Genomic DNA, 16,100 nt, shown 5'->3' on the forward strand with positions numbered 1-16,100 from the left:
CGGAAGGGCTCTTTCCTTACGCACCTGTCTGACAGCGTCCTTAGCCCACTTCCGGCCCGCGGAGGGCACTGGGGATCCTGTTGCAGGTGGGGGGTGTTGGGTGAGAGCCGGTTTGGAACCACGAGGTACGGTGGGGTGACGGTGGTCGGGGCACTGGGGTCGGCCTGTGGTGCAGCTCCGAGCCTCGGCGGCGGCGGCGGCTGGGGTAGGCGTGTCCTTTGGAGCTGCTTACCACGACACCGAGGTCTGGCGGGCCGGGTCCCGGGGGGTATGGCGCCCGCAGTAGGCTCAGATAGGAGCGAGGCTGATCCTGCTCGTCCAGGATTGGCCTAATGCAGGGTGGTCCGTGAACCCGAGACCTTGAACCAAAGCGAAACTCTGAAAAATGAAAGTAGCTATTCTAGAGCAACCTGTAGGACATTTATTTAATGAATAGCTATGGGACACCTTCTATTTGTAATGTGTCGGAAATAAAAGATGAGTGAGGAATTTTCTTGCCTTCGGGGAATCTGGTAGACGCATGTTGGTAAACATTTGCGCTGTAGTGGGATAAATGCAATAGTTAGCAAGTCATGAAAAAATCAATTTCAGTTGATGCAAAAAGGAAAGTAAATAGACTGAAAATATAAAATAGGTTTAAGAAGAGTAGGTGGATACATAAACACCTGATAGAATATTAAGCAGAAGCTTCGGAGGGACTTTCTGCCAGTTACTCGTTGTTTGCTTCATTAGAGTGATCTTGCCTATCCCTAAAAGCTGAGCCCCTCACCTGCTTCTGATTTCCAGGTGTGTCTCCCCAGCATAAGTGGACTTAAACAGCACTCATTCTCCAGTCTAGTAGAAGACTTCTTAATCAGGAGTACTTGAACCAACATTCACCTTTCTCTCTTAGCTTCCCATGTTTTTCATCTAAACCACATATTTTGGGATGCTGACCTTGGCCAGCCATCTCTCCTCTACACTTTCAGTTTCTTCATCTGAAAAGTAGGGGAAGTAGTATGCACCACACATTGTTGTAAGTATTAAATTAGAATATGTGTTCACATGGTTTCTAAATGGTAAAACCTACACAAGTTAGAAATCTTTCAATCAGTTATACTAATAATATATATATGTATTGCTCTGTTGTCTTTAGGTTGAACACACACTCAAGCCACCAGCAAGTCTGTTGAGTTTACTTCCAAAATATGTCTTGACTTTGTCTGTTTCTTTGCCACAATCCTGGTCTAAGTCCTATCATCTCCTGCTTGGATGGAAGATGATACTTCCCTTCTTTTCCCCTCTAAAGTATTCTTGACACACTGCAGGCAAAGTAGCTCCCCACCAAAACAAGAAATAAGAGTAAAGCTCATAATTCTTACTGTGGCCCAAGCCCTGAATGATTTGGTTTCTGCCACCTCTGCTACCACTTTCTGTGTAGCTGTGTCCCTAACTCACTCTGCTGAAGCCACACTGTACTTTGGCTTGTTTTCCGACATGCAGAGTAGTTTCTGGCCTCAAAGCTTTTACCTGGAGTGCTCTTTGAATGACTGGCTCATTCTGCAGGTCTCAACCTAAGTGTCATCTCTTCAGAATATCCTTCTTGTAGTTGTTTGTCCCCTAGTAATAGAGAACCCTACTTATTTTCTTTCTAGAACTTATCCCCATTTGTAATTTTAATTTATTTGCTTAGGTTTGTTTATTTTCTGTATGGTGATTGGTACACGTATATCAGTTTCAAAGGACAAGCACCTATTCCGTCTTCTCTATTGTGTTTCTGGTTTCTGTGGGCCTCACATATGTGTTTAATGCTTATTTCCTTTCATTTCAAAAGAGTGGGCCCAGCTGACTGACCTGATTATCACCCCGCTTACATTATTTTCTGGTTGTAGTGTTACCTCCCTAATGTGATTCCGAGGTATTTGCCGGTATAAGCTAAACCCTATACCTTTTTTTTTTTTTTTTTTTTTGTATTTTTCTGAAGCTGGAAACGGGGGTGGGGGGGGGGGGGGGGAGACAGTCAGACAGACTTCCGCATGTGCCCGACCAGGATCCACCCGGCTCGCCCACCAGGGGCGATGCTCTGCCCACCAGGGGGCGATGCTCTGCCCCTCTGGGGCGTCGCTCTGCCGTGACCAGAGCCACTGTAGTGCCTGGGGCAGAGGCCAAGGAGCCATCCCAGCGCCCGGGCCATCCTTGCTCCAATGGAGCCTTGGCTGCGGGAGGGGAAGAGAGAGACAGAGAGGAAGGAGGGGGTGGAGGTGGAGAAGCAAATGGGCGCTTCTCCTATGTGCCCTGGCCGGGTATCGAACCCGGGTCCCCCGCACGCCAGGCCGACGCTCTACCGCTGAGCCAACTGGCCAGGGCCTAAACCCTATACCTTTTATATTTACTCTCTGTTCATACTACATGGTTAGCAAATGATGAATTTAATTGACAGGGTTTTCAAGGTATATGTTTAGTCTTTTGAAAGTGTCTCACAGAAGGTAATTGCCGTGTTCTCCAGCTGAATGTTTACTGGTGCAGAGACAGCTGGGATGGACTGATCTGTGCCTCATGTATGGTCATTGTCTGTCTGGTCTTCCCAACAGACCCTCAGTTTTCTGGGTGGAGAGTGAAGATGCTTAAAGAGCGTCCAGGGATGGCCGAAGATCCTCAGCGGCAGATGGGTGTTCCTGTGGTAAAATTGGAGAAAGAGTTGCCATGGGGCAGGGGAAGGGAGGACCCTAGTCCTGAGACTTTTCGGCTGAGGTTTCGGCAGTTCCGCTACCAGGAGGCAGCTGGTCCCCAGGAAGCCCTCAGGGAACTCCAGGAGCTCTGTCGCCAGTGGCTGAGGCCTGAGCTGCACACCAAGGAGCAGATCCTGGAGCTGCTGGTGCTGGAGCAGTTCCTGACCATCCTGCCCCGGGAGTTCTATGCCTGGATGCGGGACCATGGCCTGGAGAGTGGCAAGGCCCTGGTGGCCATGGTGGAGGACTTCACAGAGAGAGCGCTGGAGGCCAAGGCGGTGGGTGAGAAGGTGGTCTCGGGTCTTGTTTTGTTGGTATGGTGAGGGGAGATTTAAAAAATGGAAAGGTTTGAGGAAGCACGGGACTGGAGGAGGTACAGAATCTCCCAATGCTCCTATACCCCCAGAGATACTGGGGGCGGGGGGGGGGGGGAGGCAGTGGAGTTTTCAGCAAAAAAAAAAAAGCGCCATTTCCAGGGCTGCTTTTTTTGTCATTAGTGCAGAAGCCTTACCATATGTTCCTTCTTAGCCTCAGGCTCAAGAAAGTTGTGATGGATTTCAAAGTTCCTCCTAGACTCATTCCTCTTTGGGCAGAGCTGCGTGTGAGAGTGCAGAGAAGTCACTTGGTGAATATTCTCACTAAGAAGAGTTGTCTGTAATGGTGCTGTTCCCACATCTGGGATGTTGGCTCAAGTGGCTCACATAGCGAATCTGTGGTGGTGTTCTGGTTACACCAAGTAACACCTAGTAAGTGTATTGCAGATGTGTCCTTGGGACTCTGGCCGTGTCTCTGACACTTTCTGATACAGTCACCTGATTGTTGGCTGGGAAAGAAGAGCACAACTTTTTCTCACTAGCTAATTCATTGCAGAGTCTAGGCTTTGTATTATATTTTTTACTGTGGTATCTGTAACTGGGACTTTTTTTTCTAGTAGCAAGACGATATTTAGGGTCTCCATGATGTTAATCATTGTGGAATTTGATCTGTACTGAAGCATGCAGAAGGGACCCTTATACAATGTTATGGACATATAAAAGTTGCTCAGAGCCCGAAAAGGAGTTTCGCTTCATTTTCACCTTCTCACGGATGTCCTGGTGAAGAGCTGAGCCAGCTTGTCCTTCCTCTCCCCCGAAGCTGAGATGGCTCTTTTCTTGGCTTTCCTGTTTAGGTTTTAATTCAACTGTCTTCATAACCAGCCTCATTCTAAATAGGTTTTGGGGTCTGTTCTTAGGTTCCATGCCATGTTCAGGGAGAGCAGGAGAAGACAGCACTTTGCAGAGGCTCTTGGGAACCAGGTGTCCACCTGGGGCCAGTGGAGGTCAAGCCTGAGTGGGGCATCCCCCATGGGGAAGGAGTTCAAGGCCTAGATCAAGGCACCGAGGAGCAGCTCAATCAAGATGCTGGTGTTGGGACACAGGCCTTCCAGGAGCAGGGTAAGATGCTAACAGTAAGGATACAAGGACACAGGAAATGGTGTTTTGTGCCCTCTCTGTCCCCCTTTCTTTTACAAACCCAGCAATTGATTACCTGCAAGGTGTAACTCTTGAGTTTTTCTGGCTACTTTCTTGATGTCGGTAGGAAACGGGCGAAGTGAAATTGTTTTCTGTACGTTGACTCTCTGATTTCTGCATGGGATATCGGGGGTCATGCTCTCTTATCGTTTGTCTCCTTTCCCGCACATCCCTTTTAGAAACTCAGGAAATATGCAGCTGACATGTAGAGATACTATTAAGTAGTCAGACCGACCATATCTCTAAGAGTCATGTGTGACTTTATTGTTACTGAATCTGAAGGGGAATTATTTCCAGAGGAGGGAGCAAGCATAGCCCCGAAGGGACGGGGTGGATTGGGTTGGGACCATCTTCCCAGGTGGGAACAGGGTAGAGTGCACCCAACCCCTGTCTGTCTGGAGTCTTCTTTTGGTTCCTGGGTTCTCTGTGTCAGATGGTGGACACCTTGGAATAAGGTAACTGTGAGGTAGCACTAATCCTGCTTCTGCTTTTGTTCTCCCTGCTTAGCTCTGCCAGTTCTTCAGGCTGGTCCTGGCCTCCCCGCAGTGAACACCAGAGACCAAGAGATGGCAGTTGGGTTCCTTATGGCTGGGTCCCAGGTGAGCTGTGCCTCTGGCCTTCCAGTGATCATGATGTTGCTTTGAAAGAGGTTCACTTCCCCCGATTTCTCTGTACAACAGGGCTCCATCCACAAAGTGGAATTACTCTGTCTGTCTTGTTCTGATGGGCTTTGTTCTCTCTACTTTACCATCCTCAGGTAATTTGAATTGAGCCTATGCCGTAGGGTCCAGGCATAAGGCTCAATTCACTTGTTTGTATTACTCTGAGGTTTTACTTATTTATTTATTTATATTGATCCAGCATTGTTTTAAGAGTGAGGAGGAGGACATTGTTGATAGAAACCCCATAGATTTGATCGAGGCTGTGGTGGTTGTCCTGGAGATCGATAACCCTTTGTGGATAGCTTTTGTGGACACTTCTGCTGCTGCTCCTCCTCTGGACCTCCCCTCCCCCATGTCAGCAGGAGTGTAGCTGACGTAGGATTGGGAGCTCTCAGGAGTGCTAAGCAGAGTGGTCTGTCTGGCCCTTACTCTGGTCACACGAGGAGTTTTGCCTTATTTGCACTTCTCAGCCTTCCCTGAGTGGGGTGACTGGAGCAAAGATGGGAAACCCTTACCAGTGTAAGTCTCTTCCATGAGATTACTAGGCAGAAGGGGGATTTCCAGTATGACACCTTTCTAAAAGGGACAAATCTTAAAGTGAAGAGTTCATTGTAGAAGGAGAAATGTCATTTGGCAGGAAAAAAGTGAGTCCGGTGTGATCTAGCTAAAGCAGTACTGAGCAAGGTTTGATGCCTGTGTCATTTACTGTTTCTCTTTTCTTTGGGTGGGGTTTGGAGAAGATGCAGAATGACAGCAGCATGTTTTAATTTAGACCTCTTCGTTTACCTTAATAATTTTTCATGGTGTTGTGAATGACAATGTATTTATTTTATTTATTAAAAAATTTTTTTTTTTTTTTTTAATGAGAGGAGGGGAAATAGACTCTTGCATGCACCTTGATTAGGATGCACCCAGCCACCCCCATCTGGGGTTGATACTCGAATCAACTGAGCTGCTATTAGCACCTGAGGCTGATGCTTGAACCAGCTGAGCTATCCTTAGCACTTGGGGTCAACTGCTTGAACCAGTTGAGCAGCTGGCTGCAAGAGGAGAAAGGAAGAGAAGGGGGAGAGGGAGGGATGGAGAAGCAAATCCTTGCTTCTCTTGTGTGCCCTGACTGGGAATCAAACCCACGATGTCCATACTGTGGGCTGATGCTCTATCCCAGGGGTCCCCAAACTATGTCCTGCGGGCCGCATGAGGCCCCCTGAGGCCATTTATCCGGCCCTGCTGCACTTCCAGAAGGGGCACCTCTTTCATTGGTGGTCAGTGAGAGGAGCACAGGATGCATTCTGTGCTCCTGGAGTACTGTATATGATGGTGCCGCAAAGCGTGGCGTCGCTCACATACAGTACTACTACTTCCGGTGACGCGGGATGCACGCGTCATGGCTCCGGAAGCGCGTCATATCACTTGTTACGGCTAGCAGTGACAAATATGGAACCGGACATTGACCATCTCATTAGCCAAAAGCAGGCCCATAGTTCCCATTGAAATACTGGTCAGTTTGTTGATTTAAATTTACTTGTTCTTTATTTTAAATATTTTATTTGTTCCTGTTTTGTTTTTTTACTTTAAAATAAGATATGTTCAGTGTGCATAGGGATTTGTTCATAGTCCGGCCCTCCAACTGTCTGAGGGACAGTGAACTGGCCCCCTGTGTAAAAAGTTTGGGGACCTGTGCTAAGCGAGCTGGTCAGGGCCAACAATGCATTTATTTTAACATGGTACTGTTCAGACAGGGCTTGCCCAAATGTTTCCTTATCTCTGAGGGAAAATCAGTTCAGGATGAGGGGTAAAGAGCAGCTCTCAGGTTCGATCAAGCTTAAGGATTGAGTGGAGGTGGTTGGAAAGTGGAAATTAGATGCTGTGTTTATTAGCTACAAATGAAGCATTTGCAGCCAAGACTCATTAAGTGGCTCAAACGAGTTCATTACTTCCATCTTCTTGCTCTGCTCTCTCCTAGAGTATTGTCTCCTGTGGTCTCTCTGCTTTTGGATTGCTCCTACTTTGGGATTATTTCTCTTTATTGATTTAAATTTATTGTGTTTATGTAGATTCAAGTGTCCCACCGAATACATCCCCCCACCCCTGTGATCCCCTCAACATGGGATTATTTCTTTATCCATAGTAGTCTTCTGTTGTTTCAGGGGTTGGGACCATTTAAAGATATGGCCCTTGCCTTCCCAGAGGAGGAGTGGAGGCATGTGTCCCCAGCCCAGACAGACTGCTTTGGGGAATACGTGGGACCACAGGACTGTGGGGTCTCACCTCCAGGTAAGACTGTTTCTATCCCACAGGTAAGAAACTGAGGCATTTTGGAAGATACAACCTTGCCCCAGATTTCAGAGCCTGGTGCTACTGACAAAGGAAGGGTATTTATGACAGATGAGTAAACAGGACCAGAGAAAGACCATGGAGAGGAGCAGGCAAGGGCCAGGAAAATAGGAGTTATTCTGGCTTTGATGAGACAGGCTGGTCATTAGGGTTCCCTGAGCACCTAATTTATGCCCATGATTAAAGGGTAGTGAGGGCTTGAGATCAAGAAGAAAGCAGCAAAAGATGGATCTCGTTCATTCAGCACGTACTTATTGAGCACCCCCTGCAGTAGGCCCCACATTAGCAGCTTTGTGTTGGGAAGGACTAGTGTACGTGACCTTCAGAGCATGCAGAGGGTCCAGAGGGGGCGTGAGAATGCATGGTAGGATCGTAGAGACAGGAGGGGCTGTGCGCCTGTGTCACAGGGCAAGCAGAGCCTCGGTTTGGCCTGTCTCATGTGTTGGCTAAGCTTTACCTAAGGTGGGAGCTGGGAGTACTTGGCCATCGTGCACAGAAAAAGAGCTCACAGGAGGAGGGGTAGCAGGAGAAAAGAGGAGGGAAGAGGTAGCAGGGTGAAGGTCCTGCTGGGAAGGCCAGCAGAGGGCACTGCAGGGGTTTGAGGACTTCCAGAGGGAAGAGGAGTGTGGAAATCCCCGTCGGCTGAATGGGGATGCAGTGGAGACAGGAAGAGAAACGTGGTTGGCCCCCTTGGCCCTCGCCTTTGTTTTGTCTAGTTCTCCCTTTTTCCTTTTAATAACTTCTTTGTAAGTTGTGTACTGATTACTCACCCATCCTGACCCTACTTGGCCTTTTTTCATCTTGATATGTTTTGAGAGATGAGCAAGAGTATATTACTGCACTTCTTTTTTTTTTTTTTTTTTTTTTTTGTATTTTTCTGAAGCTGGAAACAGGGAGAGACAGTCAAACAGACTCCCGCATGCGCCCAACCGGGATCCACCCGGCACACCCACCAGGGGTGACGTTCTGCCCACCAGGGGGCGATGCTCTGCCCCTCAGGGGCGTCGCTCTGCCACGACCAGAGCCACTCTAGCGCCTGGGGCAGAGGCCAAGGAGTCATCCCCAGCGCCCTGGCCATCTTTGCTCCAATGGAGCCTTGGCTGCGGGAGGGGAAGAGAGAGACAGAGAGGAAGGAGGCGGGGGTGGAGAGGCAGATGGGTGCCTCTCCTGTGTGCCCTGGCCGGGAATCAAACCCGAGTCCCCCGCACGCCAGGCCGACGCTCTACCGCTGAGCCAACGGCCAGGGCTATTACTGCACTTCTTCAGGGCATGAGAGAATCCGTGCTGGCTCCACCACTTGCTGTGACCTTGGGCATCTCACTTGACCTTTTCAGGTCTCAGCTTTCTCAGTCATAAAATGGGGAAATTCATAGAACACTGTCTTTTTGGCATTGTGAGGATTTAATGAGATAATAAATCTAAACATTTGGCAAGCAGGGTAGTGTTAGATATTTTTATTAGTTGTATATTAAGTGATTCTTTTATGAGTCATTACATTCATTTATTTGCCCAAAAATATTTATTTGGCATTTACTATGTGACCAGCACTCTAGTAGTCACTATGAAGAGTTAAAAATAAAGATGCTTGTCTCTGTGATCTTAACAGTCTGATGAAGATCCCCAATACCTGTAATAATGTTCATTATGTAGTAGTGTGAGGGGCACTAGAGGAAGGGGTCAGGAGACCCGGTCTAGTACAGGGTTGTCACGCCATGAGAAAGAGGTTAAGATTACTCGATGGCAGAGAATGTGGAAACCCTCAGAGAGAACTGCACCACGTGGGCTTCGTGCAGCGTGTGCCCGATGGAGGTAGTGTCATTCCAGTGGCTGCATCCCTATCAGGTGATACGATTGTGGGAGAAGGACTCTGCCCTCTTGTTCCCCGAGGCCGCTTCTGACTGTTCTGAAGTCTGGCTGTATGTTTGTCCTCTTTTCCACGATGTTTCAGAACAACCCAAGCACTTCCCTACATGTTTATGTGGAGGCTTTTTGAGTGAAGGTCTGTTTTCCAGGCACACACTCGACTAGCTGTCTCAACCTTCAGGTCTTCCTGAGACTCATTCCCAAGTAGTTGTAGCTCTTGCAGTGATGGCTGTGTAGAATAGGCCTGAGAAAATAAATATAGATTCCCTAATATGCACTCGTAGCACATATTTACATTTCCTCAGGTCCAGTTAAGGTTCATACATTGCATTTAGTTTTCATTTTACTTTTCATCACACCTCAAAACTGGAAACTACTCAGATGAACCTTGGTGAAATTAGTAAATAGGTTGAATATATTCTTACAGTGTAGTACTAAGCACCAGTGAAAAAGAATGTAGTGCAACTACAGCTACACACCATGATAATGGGTTACTGTCACAGCGTAATACTCTTGAGCAGAAGCCAGAAACAATGTGTGAATCAATCATGTTAAGTTCAAGAACAGGCAGGTGTACCTGATGGTGATAAAAGTGTGGATGGCATGTTACCCTGAGGGTAGTCATAGGAAGGTATGGGTGGGGAATTTCTGGGGGCTGGTAAGGTTTTTTTTTTTAAGATTTTATTTATTTTAGAGAGGAGAGAGAGAAAGAGAAAGGAAGAGAGAAGGGGGAGGAGAAGGAAGCATCAACTCCCATTATATGCCTTGACCAGGCAAGCCCAGGGTTTCGAACCAGTGACCTCAGCTTTCTAGGTCAACACTTTATCCACGGTGCCACCGCAGGTCAGGCGGTAATGTTTCCTGCACTGGATACTGTTTACAGGGTTGTGTTCATTATGAAAATTCTTTGAGTTCTATATTTATGTCTTGTACACTTCTACTTTCATGTAAAGTTTATGAAAGAAAAGAATACATCAGAGATGATATCTGTGTCCCTCCTATTTTTATCAAATCAGGAAGCATGTAATGTCTGTCTTTTTATCTTTTAATGATCTCTCCTGAAAGGACTCTTTCTCATTTAAACACCACTCGCCTTCTTTGATTCCTATTACCTTTTCTCATCTTTTTTCTCTTCTTCCTCTTGTTCCTCTATAAACATTTGTTCTGTTAATTTAGAGGGCGTGTAGGAGGTATGTGAAGAAGGACAGCTAGAAGGGCAAGGCAGTTCAGCAGCATTCACGGGCATTTCAGTCCTGATAGAGACCCACAATGGAGGCGGTCTGCTGTAAGAAAGTCAGTGACAGACTGGGCTCATTTGTTCATCTAGCAGTCACTAAGCATCTGCCCTGAGTCAGCTCCAGGGCCAGGCTCCCAGGATACCCAGATTAATAAAACAGGGCTAGGTGCAGGGAACAGTGTGAGTAGGGACAGTGAGCTGAGCCAGCGAAAGGATGATAGGGGAACTGCAAGAGCTCACCATGGCCAGAGTAGGTTTTTCATGACCGAGAAGGTCTGGATATCCAAACCTTTAACTAGCATTGACAACAAGGTCATATATAAGTAAGCGCAGGATAAACAAAGTGCTAAGTGAATACACATGTGCTGAAGAGAGCCATGGTGAGAATAATCAGGGTGTGATTTTAGAGGAACTCATTGAGTTAGATTTGGAAGGAAATAGGAATCTGAATTAGAAAAAGGTTAAGTGGGAAGACACTAAGATTTGATAAACTATTTTGTAAAAGAGCGTGGAATTTGTCATAGCTCAGGCTGTTACAACAGCATACTAAAGACTGGGTGATTTAAACCAGTGTTTTTCAACTGCTGGTCTGTCAGAAATTTCATACTGGTCTGTGAAAGAGTTAACCGCCCTGGGGTTGTATGAGGATTACAGACCCGATGACCTTAGTCCATGTCACTTATGCTCCAGGTGGTTGCTGCCTTACGGTCCCTGAGATAATTTTATTTTCACCAGTCCCCAAGTGTAAAAAGGTTGAAAACCACTGATTTAAACAAAAGATATTTATTTCTCACAGTTGAACAATCAATTGAGATAACTCACTACCTTCGGACCAGCCTATTTCTCACAGTTGTAGAAGCTGGGAAGTCCAGGTGCCAGCAGATTCACTGTCTGGTGAGAGCCCTCTTCCTGGCTTGCAGACAGCCATCTTCTTGACTTGTCCTTGTATGGCAGAGAGGGGAGGAGGGGGGAGAGAGAGAGCTGTGTCTCTTCCTCTTTTTTATAAGGGTACTGATCCCATCATGTGGGATCACAGCCACATGACCTCTGTTGGTTCAGAGAGACCGAGCTCTGGTTTTCTCTCCACCTCCTAATAGCATCACACGGGCTCAACCTATGAATTTGGTGGGGGTGGACGAAGGTTTCAGTTCATGACAAAGATGGAAAGAAGTGAAGGAAAGCCTGGCTATCGGGTCAAAGAAAGCAAAACGTATTGAGGTTGTTGGTCAAAGGAAAAAGGAAGGAATTAGTTCTAACATAAATTTACGTTTAGAGCTGTTATAGAATCAATCTCTATCGTTTTCGTCCTATAGGCATTGGGAACAAGGAAAAGGAGGCCAAAATACAGCCGGCAGACCTCAAGGGGGCGCTTGCTCAGGGGACGGCAGAGAGGTTTGGGGGAGCTGCTCTCCAGAGCCCTGAGCTCGGAAGAACCTGTGAGCAGGAGCTTGGTAACTCGGTGGGAAACATGGCAGGGCCGCCTCCTCCCCAGCATGGCCTCCTGCCTATGCCCAATGACCTCAAGACCCACAGCTCCTTCTGGAAGCCTTTCCAGTGCCCCGAGTGTGGGAAAGGCTTCAGTCGGAGCTCAAACCTTGTCAGACACCAGCGAACCCACGAAGAAGAAAAGTCTTATGGCTGCGTTGAGTGTGGGAAAGGGTTTACTCTGAGGGAGTACCTCATGAAGCACCAGAGAACGCACCTGGGAAAGAGGCCCTATGTGTGCAGCGAGTGCTGGAAAACCTTCAGTCAGCGGCACCACCTGGAGGTCCACCAGCGGAGCCACACCGGGGAGAAGCCCTACAAGTGTGGGGACTGCTGGAAGAGCTTCAGCCGGAGGCAGCATCTCCAGGTGCATCGGAGAACGCACACCGGGGAGAAGCCCTACACCTGCGAGTGCGGCAAGAGCTTCAGCAGGAATGCCAACCTGGCCGTGCACCGGCGTGCCCACACCGGGGAGAAGCCGTACGGGTGCCAGGTGTGCGGGAAGCGGTTCAGTAAAGCCGAGCGGCTGGTCAGGCACCAGAGGATCCACACCGGGGAGAAGCCCTACCACTGCCTGGCCTGCGGGAGGAGCTTCAACCAGAGGTCCATCCTCAACCGGCACCAGAAGACTCAGCATCGCCAGGAGGTCCCTGTGCAGTGAGGGCGCCCTGTAGAAACGCGTCTTGTCTGCTGATGGAATGTGCTGGAGGACGTGATTCATCTTGACTCCCTGAGGGGCTCCGGAGGGGGCGTTGAGGGGTTGTGGGGTGCAGAAAGACACCTTGACTCATTTGTGTTCTACTTGTTCAAGAGGAAGAGGGCAAGGCCTGGTTCATTCTGAGTTCCCAGAGAGCACAGCTTCTCCCATCTCTTACCCCAGTGGTGCTAACAGTTTTTCTTTCTTTTGGGGAAACGATATTCTGAGTTTTAGTTTATGTTGAGGTTTTTCTCCTTCAGTGGGATGTTCATATCCACCACCTGAGCAAGTCAGGGCAAAATTTTGTCCAGCATTGGCAGCTTGAACCTGATTCTTCTGAGTCTACATCCTGCCTGCCAGGATACAGACTCTGTCTCCCTGCCTCCCCCCACTCTCTTTCCCATTAAACAAATATGTATCGAGCACCTACTGTATGCCTGGCACTGGAGTACAGTGGTGAATGAGACAGGTGAGACCTTGTTCTCCCAGGGGTTGTGCTTTAGCACTGGACGTACACATAAAACCATTAATTATCATGTTCTAAGTTACGTTTGTGGTCAGTGCTGTGTGGGGAGATAGCCTTTGCTCACTCATTCTGCCCTGCCTGCGTGGGTGCTGGGTCTTTCCTGCCCTCAGTGGGATCTCTCAGGCAGCCTTCTTTATTTTACTTTATGTGTAGCCCCCTTTGTAACATTATACCCTCGTCTGTAAAGTTTCCCCATTCCATTCCTTTATAATGACTCCACACATTTATTAGGAAATTAATATTTTGCTGTTGATCACTTAATAAACACGAGCGTATTTTAAAAAACACTCAGTTCTGAATAAAGATCTCATTAAATAAGTGAAAGGTGAACTAAAAAATGAACTAGTGTTAATACTCTACATTTGATTGCACTTTACAGTATATAAAAGGCTGTTCTGTGTTCTCACTTGATTAACTTCACATCTATTTATTGAGGTCCAACATTGTGTTAGGAACTCTTGTAGGTGCTCGAGACATCAGTGAATAAAATGGGAAAACCCCTGACCTTGTGGAGCTTAACGTTTTAATGAATGTATTTGATCTTCAGAACCACCCAAGGTGGAACCCATGGTTGCTCCCATGAATCCTCTGGACCTGGGGTCTGAGCCTGTGCCTTGGTCTTGTCAGCTTCTTGCCCGGAAATGCATTTGCCACCTACCTCTGTTACTGATTTCTGTCTTCAGTGCAACTAGATCCTTGTCATCTGAGGCGCTGGGGGTCCTGAATGCCAACTGGAGATGATGTGGTAGCAGTCTTTTGCATGAGTGCCAATTTAGAAAAATAAAGATGTTTGTAGGCATTTAAAAAATGTATTTCTTTAAAAAAAGATGCAGTATTTGTAATTATGTTTAAGCTTTCTTACATTATTTTGCCATCACTAAAGGATTTCCATTCTGTTTGAAATTCTGGAGACTGCATAATTGCATGGACTGCCCTGCAGTGTTGTAGTTCTGTGTCTCTGAACTGGCTGCTGAGTAAGTCTTGACTGTACCATAATTGCAAGATGTGATTTGTCTCATGATGCTTCTTAATATTCTTTTACTGGGATCCCCTCCCCACTTTCTATTATAAATAAGATAAATGGTGATGACCAACACAAAGAGTTGCATTACTCAGTCCTTTTTTATTTTTCCTGAAGCTGGAAATGGGGAGAGACAGTCAGACTCCCGCATGCGCCCATCCCGACCGGGATCCACCCGGCACGCCCACCAGGGGCGATGCTCTGCCCATCCGGGGCGTAGCTCTGTTGCCACCAGAGCCACTCCAGCGCCTGGGGCAGAGGCCAAGGAGCCATCCCCAGCGCCAGGGCCATCTTTGCTCCAATGGAGCCTCGGCTGCGGGAGGGGAAGAGAGAGAGAGGAAGGAGAGGGGGAGGGGTGGAGAAGCAGATGGGCGTCTCTCCCGTGTGCCCTGGCCGGGAATCGAACCCGGGACTTCTGCACGCCAGGCCGATGCTTTACCACTGAGCCAATTGGCCAGGGCCTACTCAGTCCTTTTTGAAACTCATTATTTTATCCTCTTATTGGCAGATAGACATGGTATTTAATTTTGATTTAGCAAATGACCTTCTGACCCCTCAGCTGCCCATGAGGCTGCACTAACCAGGTTGTATCTGAGATGTCTCCTGTCTGAGACACTGGGCTCCTGCTCCTTCTCAGCAACATCGAGATTCAGATGCAAAATCGCTCGTTTTTTCCCCACTTCTCAGACAAGCCAGGCAAAGCCTATGGCCATCTGGCAGCCAAACCCAATGGAAGGCTTGTCCTGAGCCTCACGGGGGCTCACCTGGCCTGAGTTTGGCCTTCTCTAGGAGAGCTGTATTCCAAAGCTGGGTGAGAGCATCGGGCTACCACAGGCTGGGAGTTGCTCATCAATGGTCTTTCTGTTTACCTGAATTAAATTGTGGAGTCTCCTTGCCCATGCACTTAGCCAGACAGGTCTCTGGGTTTTCAGCCAGCTGGAATCTCTTGAGAGAAGCTTCAATGGAAGTCAGACCTGGCTGTCTTTCCCACTTGGCCTCTCCTGTCTGCTTAGAGACCAAAGCTTATGGACGCTGCCTCAGAAGTTTCCATGGAATTGTAGGCTTATTTTTTTATAGCTATTCAAATGTCAAATATTTTCTGTATTTTTCTATTTAGAGATATTTTTATAAGAGAAAATTCCAAACATATAAGTGAATCCTCATGTAATCATTCTACTGTAACCCACTGTAAACACATAGTCAGTCTTGCTGCATCTCTCCCCTCTTCCCCATTTTCCTTCCCCAATGAAGTATTTGAAGCAAATCCCAATGGTGTTTATAAATATTTTAGTGTGTACCTTTTAAGGGTAAGGACTCTAAAGAACCGCAATACTACTATCATATCTAAAAAAAAAAATTAACTTCCTTAATTTCTGATTAATGTTTTTAAAAAACCCACATACTTTTTTTAGAAGCTTTGAGATCCAAGATCCATAATTTGTTGCTTTGTCTTCTAGGTCTAATAATCTATAGCTCCTGTTTTTCCCCCCCTTTAAAATTCATTCACTGAAACAACTGGGTTATTTATGCTGTAGAGTTTCTTGCATTCTAAATTTTGTTTGTATACCCATGGCATTTAATATAGTTCTCTGCCCTCTGTATCAACTAAAAACATAGAGGTCTAGGGCTGTCACCAGATTCATTTTTCACATTTTGTCAAGAACATGTAGATGGTGACATGTCTTGATTGTTTTTATAATGTGAGCAGCCGAGATCCATTTACTTCATCAATTCTATAACGAGTCTTCATTTATTTATTTATTTATTTATTTATTTATTTTTACGAGTCTTCATTTATTAGCTAGGAAATGCTTCTGTGAGAAATTTCCCTCATTAACTTAGATTACTCTTGTATATGGTTCATTGAGGAAAGGAAATACTTAATTCTTCCTTTCCTTTATCTGTTTTCACAATAATGATCTAGCTGCTTTGCTTTGTGTAAAAATGAGCAATCACGTTTTTTAAAATCAAAATATATTGATGGATTTAAATCAGTCCACTGCAGTTTTTATCCTTTTTGATGCTCATTTCACCTTTGGCCAGTGGGAGCCTC

At 46.8% G+C, this 16,100-nt stretch overlaps 1 protein-coding gene across 9 annotated transcripts; it reads left to right on the forward strand.

Moving 5' to 3' along the window:
* Positions 1 to 40: 40 nt before the first annotated feature.
* Positions 41 to 13,313, forward strand: ZSCAN25 (zinc finger and SCAN domain containing 25). Of its 9 annotated transcripts, none has more exons than XM_066274304.1 (7): positions 63 to 125; positions 2,571 to 2,659; positions 2,753 to 2,998; positions 3,940 to 4,141; positions 4,727 to 4,818; positions 7,032 to 7,158; positions 11,632 to 13,313. In XM_066274304.1, the coding sequence occupies exons 2-7, from the start codon at positions 2,600 to 2,602 to the stop codon at positions 12,462 to 12,464; spliced, it is 1,560 nt and encodes a 519-aa protein (XP_066130401.1). In that variant the 5' UTR covers positions 63 to 125; positions 2,571 to 2,599; the 3' UTR covers positions 12,465 to 13,313. The 9 variants fall into 9 exon arrangements, with proteins under 9 accessions (XP_066130405.1, XP_066130406.1, XP_066130401.1 ...); XM_066274305.1 differs by lacking the exon at positions 63 to 125 and adding an exon at positions 183 to 205; XM_066274308.1 differs by having other exon boundaries at positions 41 to 125; positions 2,571 to 2,998.
* The last annotated feature ends 2,787 nt before the right edge of the window (positions 13,314 to 16,100 follow it).

This window comes from Saccopteryx bilineata, chromosome 4 (genome assembly GCF_036850765.1).
Source record: "Saccopteryx bilineata isolate mSacBil1 chromosome 4, mSacBil1_pri_phased_curated, whole genome shotgun sequence".
Taxonomy (NCBI): domain Eukaryota; kingdom Metazoa; phylum Chordata; class Mammalia; order Chiroptera; family Emballonuridae; genus Saccopteryx; species Saccopteryx bilineata.